This window comes from Triticum aestivum, chromosome 6B (assembly GCF_018294505.1).
Source record: "Triticum aestivum cultivar Chinese Spring chromosome 6B, IWGSC CS RefSeq v2.1, whole genome shotgun sequence".
Classification (NCBI taxonomy): domain Eukaryota; kingdom Viridiplantae; phylum Streptophyta; class Magnoliopsida; order Poales; family Poaceae; genus Triticum; species Triticum aestivum.
Genome location: NC_057810.1, coordinates 707,358,144 through 707,371,358, shown reverse-complemented (window position 1 = coordinate 707,371,358; position 13,215 = coordinate 707,358,144). Strand labels below are relative to the sequence as shown.

General features: G+C 46.7%; 1 protein-coding gene across 2 annotated transcripts; it reads left to right on the top strand.

Annotated features, from left to right (window-relative positions):
• The first annotated feature begins 7,475 nt into the window (after positions 1-7,475).
• Positions 7,476-9,415, top strand: LOC123135049 (putative F-box/LRR-repeat protein At5g54820). 2 transcript variants are annotated; one of them, XM_044554173.1, is made up of 3 exons: positions 7,476-7,809; positions 8,065-9,166; positions 9,269-9,415. In XM_044554173.1, the coding sequence occupies exons 2-3, from the start codon at positions 8,152-8,154 to the stop codon at positions 9,358-9,360; spliced, it is 1,107 nt and encodes a 368-aa protein (XP_044410108.1). In that variant the 5' UTR covers positions 7,476-7,809; positions 8,065-8,151; the 3' UTR covers positions 9,361-9,415. The 2 variants fall into 2 exon arrangements, 1 of the variants encoding a protein (XP_044410108.1); XR_006465809.1 differs by lacking the exon at positions 8,065-9,166 and having other exon boundaries at positions 9,275-9,410.
• The last annotated feature ends 3,800 nt before the right edge of the window (positions 9,416-13,215 follow it).

The window sequence follows — 13,215 nt, the reverse complement described above, 5'->3', positions numbered from 1 at the left end:
CAGCAAAAAAAACTACTCAGAAATAAATAGGAGAAAAAATAAAGCAGAAAAGAAATAACTATATAAAAAAATTACTCAAAAATAAATAGAAGAAAATAAATAATGCAGAAAAGAAAAAAATTATAAAAAATTGTTGGGGTGCTGCCCGGTGGGCCTGCCAGACCTAGGGTGTGCAAATACAGGCCCAGAAGGGCCAGCAGGCTCACAGGACAGCGCGCCCTAGTTAGGCCCAGAAGCCTGCTATATAGAGGAGTTTGAAAGGGCAGCCGCGGCTGGGTTTATAAACCAGTGCGGCTGCCCTTCGCTCGGCGAGGTGGGACTAAAAGTACCGCACTGCGGGTGGCGGCGCAGGGCCATTAGTACCGGTTGGTGGCTCCAACCGGTACTAATGTGTGCCCTTTAGTACCGTTTGGAGCCACCAACCGATACTAAAGGCCCGCGTTTCCCGCCGCTTGGCTGGCTAAATTTGGCCTTTAGTACCGGTTGGAGCCACCAACCGGTACTAAAGGCCCCTCCTGTATATATGTCACTTACCAAAATTCAGTTATCGTCGCCACTTCGTTCCACTTCTCGCGCGAGTCTCGATCTCCGACGCCCTCGCCGCCCGTCGTCGTCGTCGTCGCCGCCCCCGCCGCGCCCGTCGTCATCGCCATCCCCGGTGCCCTCGCCGCCCGTCGTCGTCGTCGTCGCCGCCCCCGCCGCGCTCGTCTCGTCGCTGTCCCCGGCCGCCGCCCGTCTCGTCGCCGTCCCCGGCCGCCGCCGCCCGTCTCGTCGCCGTCCTCAGCCCCCGCCGCCCGTCGTCGCCGCCCCCGCCGCCTGTACGCGCCCGTCGTCGCCGCCCCCGCCGCCTGTACGCGCCCGGCCCGCTCCATACACACACGCATACACACATACACACACACATACACACACTAGTTTAACATTTTTTTACTTATTTTCTATTTTATAATGTTTAGATGAATTAGAAATATCTAGTTTATTTTTAGAATGTTAGAAATGTTAATGTTAGATGAATTAGAAATGTTAATGTTTAGTTGAACTAGTTGAATTAATATATAGATCGAATTAATTTATTTTTAGTAAATGCTTGGTTGAACTTTTTGAATTAATATAACTAGTTTATTTTTAGAATGTTAGAAATGTTAATGTTAGATGAATTAGAAATGTTAATGTTTAGTTCAACTAGTTGAATTAATATATAGATCGAACTAGTTTATTTTTAGTAAATGCCTAGTTGAACTTTTTGAATTAATATAACTAGTTTATTTTTAGTAAATGCTTAGTTGAACTAGTTGAATTAATATAACTAGTTTATTTTTAGTAAATGTTTAGTTGAACTAGTTGAATTAATATATAGAACTAGTTTATTTTTAGTAAATGCTTAGTTGAACTAGTTGAATTAATATAACTAGTTTATTTTTAGTAAATGTTTAGTTGAACTAGTTGAATTAATATATAGAACTAGTTTATTTTTAGTAAATGCTTAGTTAAACTAATTGAATTAATATAACTAGTTTATTTTTAGTGAATGCTTAGTTGAATTAATAGAAATAGTTGAATTAATTAAATTAGTAAGTGTTTAATGTTTCACCTAATATGAACATAGGAAATGTCGTGTGACGACGGAAAAAATTTCATTATGTGTGAATACTGTGAAGACCAGCGCGGCCAGTGCGACAAAAATTTCCTTGTTGATGGTAGACAATTCAGCATCAAGCTGGATTAGACCTTCAAATTCGATACAGTAAGTCACAACGACAAGTCTGTTTTCGTAATTAAGCATGACTTATATATATGGTTCATTTGCCTGACTTATAATTTTTAATTTTTACTATTCTACTAGTGCATCCCCTGCCATGCAAGAATTTTTGTCTTGAATAAGATAGGTTTCAAAGATATGGAAACTATGGAGGTAAAGATAGTTTACCTAAAAACTGAGCATGATGATTATACTTTTAACGTCAAAGTATACAATGCACACACGTATACCTATTTTGAATGCAAAACTTGGCAAGCACTATGCAAGGCTTATGCATTTGAGCCTGGTATGATTATCACCTTTGATATTCGTCCGGAAGATGATATTGAAGGTAATAGAGAGATATGGGTCGATGTGCAGACGCCTCTAGTTCTACCATTATGTGAGTTCTTCTCAACTATATTTTTGTCTTTGATATTGCTTACTCAAAAATAATTGACAACTAATTTCTATTGACAACTTATCTCCATTCAACCAAACATGTTCGGTGCTTGGTAGACAGGACCTACTACTGTTCCGGAGCTGAACTAAACTGCGAGGAGATAAGTCATTATGTTTCATGACTTGAGGATCTTCATACTGTCAAGACAAATTTTCTTCCTGCACTTAGAAATATTAGTACTCAAAATGTGCGACCAATAGTGATGGTATTGAACTACGGTCACATCTATTTAGGAATGATGGTGAGATTTTTACTATTTGTCCTCAGTGCATCTTTTGCATACATAATTTTTCTGCTAAACTATCATTGCTAAGTATATTAATTATGTACTATACGATGTTCTTCAACAGGGACTCCCGATGACAGTTGTGCCTCAGGGGATCGAGACTAAAGGTCGCATGTCAATTGTTAGCTTACGACCAAGATATCCTGCATTGCACATTAATGCATTCAGGATTTTTAGAAGCGATGACTGCTTAATAGTGAAAGATTTGAGGAAAATTGTTAACGATCACAGAGAAGTACTAGGGGGCAGCAATGAGAAGCACAGCCCACGATTAGGAGACAGGTTCATCGGCATGCTCTAGTTTGATGAATCAGGAGAGTTATACATGTTCTATGCTATTTTACCAGAGAGAGAGTAGCTAGCAGGAGTGATTTAGCTAGTTCATGCTGCTCTTAGTACTTGTCCTTTCATGTCCGTGTTCTTCGTTCTGAACTTAAGTGTTTTGCTTTTGTGGTGTTATGTATGAACGCTTAAAATATCATGACAATCATGTTGAACTCGATGATATTTTTGCTTCTGGTACAAGTGAATGTTTCTTCTTTAAGCTAGTAGTGCTGGTGGTGATTAGATATATATATAGCTAGCGGTAATGCATGACTATGATGATTAATATGATGATGATGATGAGTTATAATATCATTTAATGAAAGAAACCGCAGATTAGTTTCAGCTGGATGGATCCTACCTAAGTGATCAAGTATATGCCATATCCGTATATATTATAGTTGATCAAGTATAATTAATATGGATATGGCATATACTTGATCACTTAGCTAGCTATCCAATGCATCCAGTCGAAACTAATCCGCGGTACTTTCACCTAATGATTTAACAACTCATTATAATGTAAAACAATCACTAAATTAAATTGAAAACACAAAATTAAAGAAAAAGTTAAAAAAACACCCAAACATTTAGTAGCGGTTGGTGTTACCAACCGGTACTAATGCCCTACACGCAAACGGGCCTGGCTCGTGCCACGTGGTGGCACTTTAGCGCCGGTTCATGACAAACCGGTACTAAGGGGGCCTTTAGTCCCCACTCTTTAGTGCCGGTTGGCGAACCGACACTAAAGGCCTTCACGAACCGGCACTAAAGGCCGATTCTACACTAGTGATTGAAGGGGGCCGGTGTGACAGATACTATGAGGGCGTCGAGCTCAGCCAAAGAGGAGGCACCACCGAGCATGTCCGGTGCGGGAGCAGGTGCGGGAGCCGGTGCGGGAGCAGGTACGGGAGCAGGTGCTACCAAGAAGTCAGCAAGGGGAAAGTCCTCTGCATTTTTTTTCTGGATTTTGCCTTGTCCAGGTGAAAACGCCCGTCACCAAGGAAGTAGATATATCTGCAATCGCCTGTTTTGCAGTAGCTACCGTTGTTGCGACTGTTGTTTCAATATGTTCAATGCCCGGTTGAATGGAGCGTCCCACTTGGGCCTCGCCAATGCCTCAGACGGCGAGTCGCTTTCGGCCGCAATCCGGTGCTGCTCTCTCTGCAAAAGGCACAAGGATCATTTACAAATATGACTAACGTGTGCAGTCGAATTGATCAAAAACTAAAATTACCAGCAGTCTCATGAACTCCGTAATGACCGGTGTTGTCTCGTAAACCTTCTTCACTGGGTCCCAACGGTGTCGGGCCCTCAGGACGTCACGCTCCTGCGGGACGGTGAAATCCACCAAGGGGTCTGGGATGCCCAGACTCGCGGCTTCCGCGTCCTCCTTGGCCCATTTGGACCTCTTTCCGCCGTAACCATGGCTTCCGAGGTGGTGGCTCCCAATGTTCCTCTTTTGAAGCCCCTTCATGTAGTTAGACTTTTTTTTGGCAGCTTCGGCCTCGCAAGCCTCCTTGAATATTTGAAACTGCTCTTCCGTGATTGTCGGGTTATCCTTTACAATTTCGGAGTAGGGTTCCCCGTCGTTGATCTTTGCTTTCACTCGATTTTTCCAGGCGGCCAACGCGTTGCTAAACTTGGTCATGGCGTGTTTGTTTATCTTCTTCATTGTCGGGTCCTCGTCTGGATCTTCATAATCCTTCTCATTCCGGCCCGGGAACAAGAATATCTGGTGAAACTTCTTTAGGAGGGAGCTCCTCATATTTTCTATCTTCTGTAGTTTCCCATCATTGATGGTGGCGGTTGTCCGTACGATGCAGCCTATTTGATTGCCGTAGCACGCGCGCGCTTCCTCGGGCGCCTTTGGCTCAAAATTGCCGTCGTCCACCTCCGTGACCACTAGTCTAGTAGTCTTGAGTTGTTACGAACTCGTTGCCTCTTTGCTTTCGGTTCCACACCGGCTCCGCTCCCCGAGGCAGCACCGGTCTCAGCGCCGGTCTCGATGTCGGTCTAAATCTCAGTGCCGGTCTCAATCTCAGCACCGGTCTGCGTGTCGGTCTAGGTCCCCGATGCCACCGGTGGGCCCAACAACAACATCGGTTGATCGTCGGTAAGGCTAAAATATTCGTCTGCCGCCCGGTAGACGTCGTCGCAATCACCAGAACCCTGTCCTTCATCGTTGCTAGCCATGTTTCCTATGATTAAATCTAGTCAATTAATTCTAGACCTAATAAAATGAATAATGACATAGACTATCGTTTTGCAGGAATGTTGGGCAAATCCCGGGCACTCGATATGTCCTGGTTTGTAGCACAAGTCATGCCGAAATTCACGGAAAATTTCGGCATGACCTTTGCTAAAAAGTGGACAAATCGAGAACCTGAAATTTGCCGGAACAGAAATGAATCAACATTCCGGCAAAACATAGGCCACTCAGCATCATTCCCTGGAAACAACAAAGCCACTTCGGCACAATCGAACAACTTCAATGAAAAGATATAACATGAGCAAACACTATTGAGGAATTTCCATATAACATGGCCACTTCAATGAAAATATATAATCAACAATAATGGAATATGCAAATGAACATCAATGACATATATCCAAATGCCATAGCTACTGTTCTGTTTGACCAAGTTTTTGAAAAGAAAAACAAATCTGTTTTTTGTTTATAGCTAAATGCCATAGCTACTATTTTTTATTTATAGCTAAATACTTTTGTTTTGTCTAAAGCTAAAAGTCTAGGAACTACATTTCTCTAACCCTTTTGACCTCACCAGAATTTCCACAGCAAGACCTTAGTACCTACACCCAATTTCTTCAAAAATATTCAGATCCATAGTCCAAATAATTCAAATTTCATTTGAATGAAATTTGGAACAAATTCAGGTCCGTAGTCAAAATATTTTTTATAGCTAAGTGTTTTTTGTTTATACCCTCTGTTAATTTAAATCTAAATGCTACTATTATTTATATACCCTCTATTAGTTTAAAGCTAAATGGAATTACTGTTTAGGAATTTTCATAAAAATTGCCCTAGCTAATTTCCTAAAAAAATTGCTAATCATTTTTCCTAAATGCTATAAAATGCCTACTGCCCTAAAAAAATCTAGGGTTCATATGCCTAGGGTTCATATGAATATCAACACAGTATCAACATATATATAATTGCCCTAGCAGCGAGAAATAGGAGGGTAGGGACAGGAGAGGCATAGCCTTACGGTCGGCGGCGAGGGCAGGCTCTGGCTCGGGCAGCGGCTGTGAGGTCGAGGGCAGCGGCGGCGAGCTCGAGGGAGGCGACAGTGAGGTCGACGACGGCCTCGGGCGGCGGCTGTGAGGTCGAGGGGGCGGCCTCGGGCGGCGGCGGTGTGGTCGAAGGTGGCGGGCGGCGGCGGTGTGGTCAAAGGCGGCCTCGGACGGTGGCGGTGTGGTCGAAGGCGACAGGGCAACGGCGGCGATGGAGCAGTTGGGGACAGGGGGGAGTAGAGAGAGGGGGGGAAAGGACTTTGCGAAATTTTGAGCCCGGCCGGGCTACCGGGATTTGAGTCAAACTAGCAGTAGCGCATTTTGCCGAAACGCGCTATAGCTAAGATAGCTATAGCGTGTTCCAGAGAAATGCGCTACAGCTAACCCTTTCTGTTTTCTTTTTCTTTTTCTTTTGTTTTCTTTACATTTTCTTTTTTTCATTTCTCCTTTTTCTATTTCTTTCATTTTCATTTACTTTTCTACTTATTTTTCTATTTTTTTTACATAGCAGTAGCGCTCTACACCAGAAATGCGCTGCTACAATGTTTTTAGCAGTAGCGTGCTTCTGGGAGAACCGCTGCTACTATTCCTAGCCTACCGACACTAGTGAGGGAATTTTAGTAGTAGCGCTTTTCTGTGAAGACGCGCTACTGCTAAAATAATGGTTGTAGCGCGGTTTTGCAACAAGCGCTACTACTAAGTAGCGGTAACGCCGAGTTTTGACCAACGCTACTGCTATACCTCTGTGTATAGCGTTTTCCCTAGTAGTGGTTCCAGCATCCCCGTGTCATGGGTGTTCCTCGCCGTCGTAGTTATACAGCTCGTTCGCCAGAGTTGGGAAAATTGCTGGAGCTTGAGATGGTGCACTGGGAGAGTAGCCGGAGTGCGCCGGGCATGCGCGTGCGAAAATCGCCGGCCGTGGGGTGGACGACGACCTCACCGGCGACCTTGCTGCAGTGGGGGGAGACGGCGGCCTCGCCGGCGTGATGTGGTTTGCCTCGGTGGAAACGGGGGAGCTGCAGGGGGAGATGGCGGCCTCACCGTCGTGATGTGGGTTGCAGCAGCGGAAACGGGGGAGATGCATCTGACTTTGGTAAGGAATGAGTGGACATGAAGAAGGATAAGACCGGGCTGGGCTCATCTCGCGTAGAACCCACCAAGCAGGAGCGCGTTGGAGCGGGCGAGTCGGCCGGCGCACGGTCTTGAAACGTTTACCTTACATTATGGGACGGAGGGAATATTATTTTAAAAAATTAGCCACACACTACACGGGAGAGAAAGTGGAAAAGAAAAAAAGTTTCTCCCCATCCAATTCCCACCACGGGGGCGGAGGCAGAGGGTGGACAGGGGAAAAAAATAAGGCCAACAACATATTTGACCTAGTACAGCGCACACACCATGCAGTTCTTCCCAGTTGGTTCGCATCCAGAAAAAAAAATTGGTTCGCATTCCCCATCTCCCTGACACCCAGCCGCTCAGCCGCCCCATCCCCGCCGCCTCATCGTTCATCGCCGGTCGCCTCCCGGAGACCAGCCGCACAAGAGGCTCCCCGCTCCCGCCTCTCCTTCCCGCCCACCCGGCCGTCGGCACCAACTGCGCCTCCTGCGAGCTACGGCGACCCTGCCCTGCGCGGCTACACCCGTACCCCCGGCCGCCTACAGAGCCGGCGGCAGCCGCCCAGTCACCTGTCCGGCGGCAGCAAATCAGCAACCTGCGGTCCTGCCCCAGTTAACCCGATTTAAGGTGCCGAGACACCCAATTTCTGATTTAGGGTCTGTATTTTTGCTATGCTATGCTATCCAGTACATGAACCGAACACACGCACATCATTTCTGCCCCCAATTAGCCTTATTGATTGAAAGTAAATCCTTATTGCAGAATTATTGCAAAACTGAGAATTTTATTATGATTGTAAGACCATATTGATCTATTTATATGTGCTATTGGTAATTACTTGGAACGTTCACATGACATTTTGTTGTCAAATTTTGGTTTTAGGACCACCCTGGTTTCAAATCCTAGATCCTCTAGGGACTATCGATTTCAGCGGCTTGCCGGCGGGGGTCGAAGGAGAGTCGGATCGAGATGGTCGCGCCGAGGAGGAGGCGGCGCTCCCCGTCCGGTCCAGATGGACGGCCACACACGGGAGGTGGGGAGCGGAGCGCCGGAGGAGCCATGGCCTCGGAGCAGAAGGCCGCCAATAGGGTTTCAATCAATCGGCCGGCCCTGCCGCCCAAGCTCAACGCCGGCGCGGACCGGATCAGCGGTCTCCCCGACCACCTCCTCCTCGAGATCCTCGAGCGCCTCGACCTGCGGGAGGCGGTCCGCGCCGGGGTGCTCTCGACGCGGTGGCGGCACCTCCCCAAGCACCTCTCACGAGTGGACCTCGACGTTGCTCACTTTCAGGGCGCGACGCCGCTCGAGGCCACGGACGCGTTCACGGGCGCGGTCCGGTCGTTGCTCGCCGGGGTTCCCCTCGCCGAGAGTGGCGCCCTCAAGTCCCTCGTCCTCGGCTTCTACATGCCTTCCTCTCCTCACCTGAACACCATAGGCCGCCTCGTCCAGGACGTCGTGAGCTTGGGCCAGACCGAATGCCTTGAGTTTCGCACGTCCCTGCCGCCCCCCGAGCCGCTGCTCGATGAGATTGCGCGGCAGTTCATGTCCTTCTGCCGCGCCTACCAGGTCGCCTTCTCTTGGCTCACGAGTCTTGCACTCGAGCGCCTTGTATTTGACCATTCTGACATCACCGAGCTCATCAGCGCTTGCGGTAGGCTCAGGCACCTCAGCATGTGTGCCTTCAGACTGGTTGATCCGCACTCCGTGCTCAAGATCGACGTGCCGCACTCTGGAATCCAGGAGCTCGAATTCAGCTTCGTTGGGTGCATGCTGATCGAGCTCATTTCTGTCCCTAAACTTAGGAAAGTGTGGTGCCATTATTGGTTCTCCCAGAACCCTCCATTGAGCTTCGGCTATGTTCCTGAGCTTCGCTTTGTAAGACTCTCTTCTAGAGCCCGGGCATGGCAGGAGCCATTCGCGCTGAGCGAGTGCCTGTCAAGGAGTGCCAGCAACCTGTCGATACTTGCTCTCAATTTCAGCTGCCAAATGGTACGACAATTAATTTCTGTGCACCACTTAAATATCTTCTGCATTTACATACCATATGTTCTTCTCTACCAATTTCAGCTGTGTATTTATATTCTTGCTATAGATTTGGATTCTGCCAGAACATCCGAAGAAGCTCACTGCTATGTTCAGAAACCTGACCTCTGTGTTTCTTTGGGATATCTTCAATGAGTGTGATCTGAACTGGACACTGTTTATCCTTGAAGCCGCACCTTGCCTACAGTGTATTGATGTAAGTGTTACTTAACCTTCTTTTTAGTTTAGTCCACATCTTAGCATGTACATGACTTATTCTACATTTTTACAATTATATGTTCTAAGGATATTCAGCATTAAAAATGTACCGGCAAGTTGATCTAATTTCCAACTACTCACCAACTTATTACAAATACTAAAACTAGTGCATACAAGCCACATTCTATTTTTGCTGCGAGACAGTGTCCATGCAAAAAAAAACTGCAGGATATCTCATGTTAAGTGTTGAGACGAGAGGGGGAGTACCTACAGAGAGGAGAGCAGGTGGTGTCTGGTGACTCACAAGCGGTTCCTCTCGTGTCTGGCGACTCACACGGGGGCAGGGGGAAGAGGGGCTCCTCTTCTAGGTCAGCACCTCTCATGGGCTTGGGCCCAAGAGACAGATCTTGATGGGCTAGGGCCCATACCGGTTCAACACTCCCACTCAAGATGGGTGGTAGATATCTATCATCCCCATCTTGTCAGACGCCAAGTTACAGTCCTTTGTTCCCAGTCCCTTTGTCAAGCAATCTGCAAACTGCTGCCTAGAGCTGACATGAGTAAGGCTGATGATCCCAGCATCAAGTTTCTCTTTAATGAAGAAGCGATCAATTTCCACATGCTTCGTCCTATCATGTTGAACTGGGTTATTAGCAATGGCTATAGCTGACCGATTGTCACACCACACCCTTAAGGGTCCCTTCCTCAAGAGTTTCAACTCGCATAGTAGGTGCTTCACCCAGAGCATATCACACAACCCTTGAGATAATGCTCTATATTCAGCTTCTGCTGTTGATCTAGACACAACATTCTATTTCTTGCTTCTCCATGACACCATATTTCCTCCCACAAACACACAGTAACCTGAAGTTGATCATCTATCATCTTGACAGCTAGCCCAATCAGAGTCACTATAGCCATCCACCTCAAGATGTCCACTCTTCGCAAACCACAACCCTTTACCCGGAGTCCCCTTCAAGTATCTCAGGATTCTGTGAACAATATCAAGATGCCCACTCCTTGGTTCATGCATGTATCTGCTCACCACCCCCACGGCATACGTAATGTCAGGCCTGGTATGACACAAGTACAATAACCTCCCAACCAACTTCTGATAATCTTCCTTATTCACTAGCTCACCTGATTGTGCTGTTACTTGATGATTTTGTTCAATTGGAGTAGGGGCTGCACGACATCTCATCATGCCCATGTCACTCAAAAGATCCAAGGTGTATTTTCGTTGGCACAAAGATATTCCCTTCTCTGTCCGAGCCACTTCTATGCCAAGGAAGTACTTTAGATTTCCTAAGTCTTTTACCTCAAACTCCTTGCTCAGACACCCCTTCACTCTCTTTATTTCCAGTGATGATGATATCATCAACATACACTGCAACAATGGTGATCTTCTTATTAGTGTGTCTATAGAACACCGTGTGATCACCATTACATTGGCCATACCCATATTCCAAACAGCTCGTCTGAACCTATCAAACCATGCCCTCGGCGATTGCTTCAGACCATACAAGGATTTCTTCAGCCTGCATACCTTCCCCGTAGTCTGTTCTGTGCCAAAACCTGGCGGTATCTCCATGTATACCTCTTCTTTCAAGTCACCATGTAAGAAGGCATTCTTGACATCTAACTGGTGCAATTTCCACCCAAAGTTTGCAGCACACGAGACCAATACCCGTACCGTGTTCATCTTTGCAACTGGAGCAAATGTCTCATCATAGTCAATTCCATAAGTTTGACTATATCCTCTGGCGACCAATCTAGCCTTATACCGTTCCACCTTGCCCTCAGGATTCTGCTTCGCAGTAAAAATCCACTTACAACTCACTGCTTTCTTTCCTGCCGGCAATGTGGTTAGCACCCATGTCTTGTTTTTTTCAATGCTTCTAACTCCTCTATCATCGATTCACGCCGCTTCGGATCTTGCTTTGCAGCCTTCCAATCCCTAGGGATAGACACAGTTTGCATAGAGGCAACAAACGTCTTATATGAAGGTGACAAAGCCTTGTAAGACACAAAATTGCCAATATCAAGGTCATCACAAGCATCATCCTTTGGCAGAGCCTTCCTTGCTACCTCACCCTTCCTTGCCGCTTCACGTGTAGGTTTTCGCAACGCAATGGGCAGCTCCACTGTGTCAGATGAGCTTGCCTCACTGCCTTGCTGCTCCCCTGCACTCTTGCCTCACTGCCTTGCTGCTCCCCCTGCACTCTTGCCTCCCTGCCTTGCTGCTCCCCCTGCACTCTTGCCTCCCTGCCTTGCTGCTCCCCCTGCACTTGTGGTTGCCGCCGAGAGTACACCAGGGTATTCGTCTGCCATCGATCCCGAACAGGAACCTGGAGAGCACCAATCTTAAGTGTATCGACAGTTGGCTCGACATGAGCCCGCACATCATCATCAGTGATGGTACTAACCAAAATTGTACCCACTATTGGTTGAACTTGATCCTGCACATCATTATCAGTGTTAATGTCCACAGGATCACCGTGAGTATGATACACATCCTTCTCCCCCTCTTGACCATCATGCACAGGGTGTAGGTGGTCAAGCTCTGCAAACAGCAGACTGAGATCAGCCGGCTCACCATAGAATGGCTCAGACTCCCTGAATGTAACGTCCATACTTACAAACCTGCGTTTTTCAGAGGGACACCAACATTTATACCCCTGCTGACTAGACGAGTATCCCAGAAAGACACACTTCACTGCCCGAGGATCAAGCTTGCCAACAGATGGTCGGTGATCACGAACAAAGCAGGTACTACCAAACAACTTTGGGGGAACAACAAACTTATTATCTCCAATGATCAACTCAGACGGAGATTTCATGCCAAGTATCTTGGAAGGTGTTCGGTTGATCAAGTATGTGGCTGTCATAACTGCATCATCCCACAAGAACTTAGGCACATTCATGGTAAACATCAACGACCGAGCAACCTCAAGAACATGACGATTCTTCCGTTCGGCCACTCCATTCTGAGGGGGGGGTGTCCGGACATGAAGTTTGATGAAGAATCCCATGGTCAGCCATGAAAGCCCCAAAAATGTTATTCACATACTCCGTTCCATTGTCCGTCCTGAGCACCTTGACCTGTACTTGAAACTGGTTCTTTACAAGAGCATGGAAGTTCTGAAAACAGCTAAACACCTCATCCTTGTGACGCATCAAGTAAATCCAAGTCATGCGAGAATAGCAGTCAATAAAGGTAGCAAAATACTTCTTCCCATTCATTGACACCACTGGGCTAGTCCATACATCCGAATGAATAAGCATAAAAGGAGATATGCTCCTGAACCCCTTACTCACATATGAGGCCCGTGTGTGTTTTGCATATTCACAAGCATAACATGTCAGCTTGCCTTTGCCTATTCCACACATAACATCCGGAAATATTCTACTCATCTTATCAAAAGATACATGCCCCATCCTAAGTGATGGATCATCGCCTGCTTCTCCTTATCCTTCATGGTCGTAGCACACACCAAGTCCGGCTGCACCTCCTGGTCCATGTACCAGAGCCCCCTATGCCTGGTGCCAGTCCCAACCGTCTGGCTCGTTTGTCGCACCTGAATCAAGCAACCGAACTTGTCAAGGATCACACGACAGTCCATTTGATCAATGAGTGCACTGAAAGAGACCAAATTGACAGGAAAGGCTGGCACATGTAAAACTGATGATAGGGAAATGGTCGGAGTACACTTTACTGTACCAACCCCTATGACTGGTTGTTTTGTGCCATCAGCCGTTTGTATAGTGCCCGTGTGAGAGGGAGGATGCTTA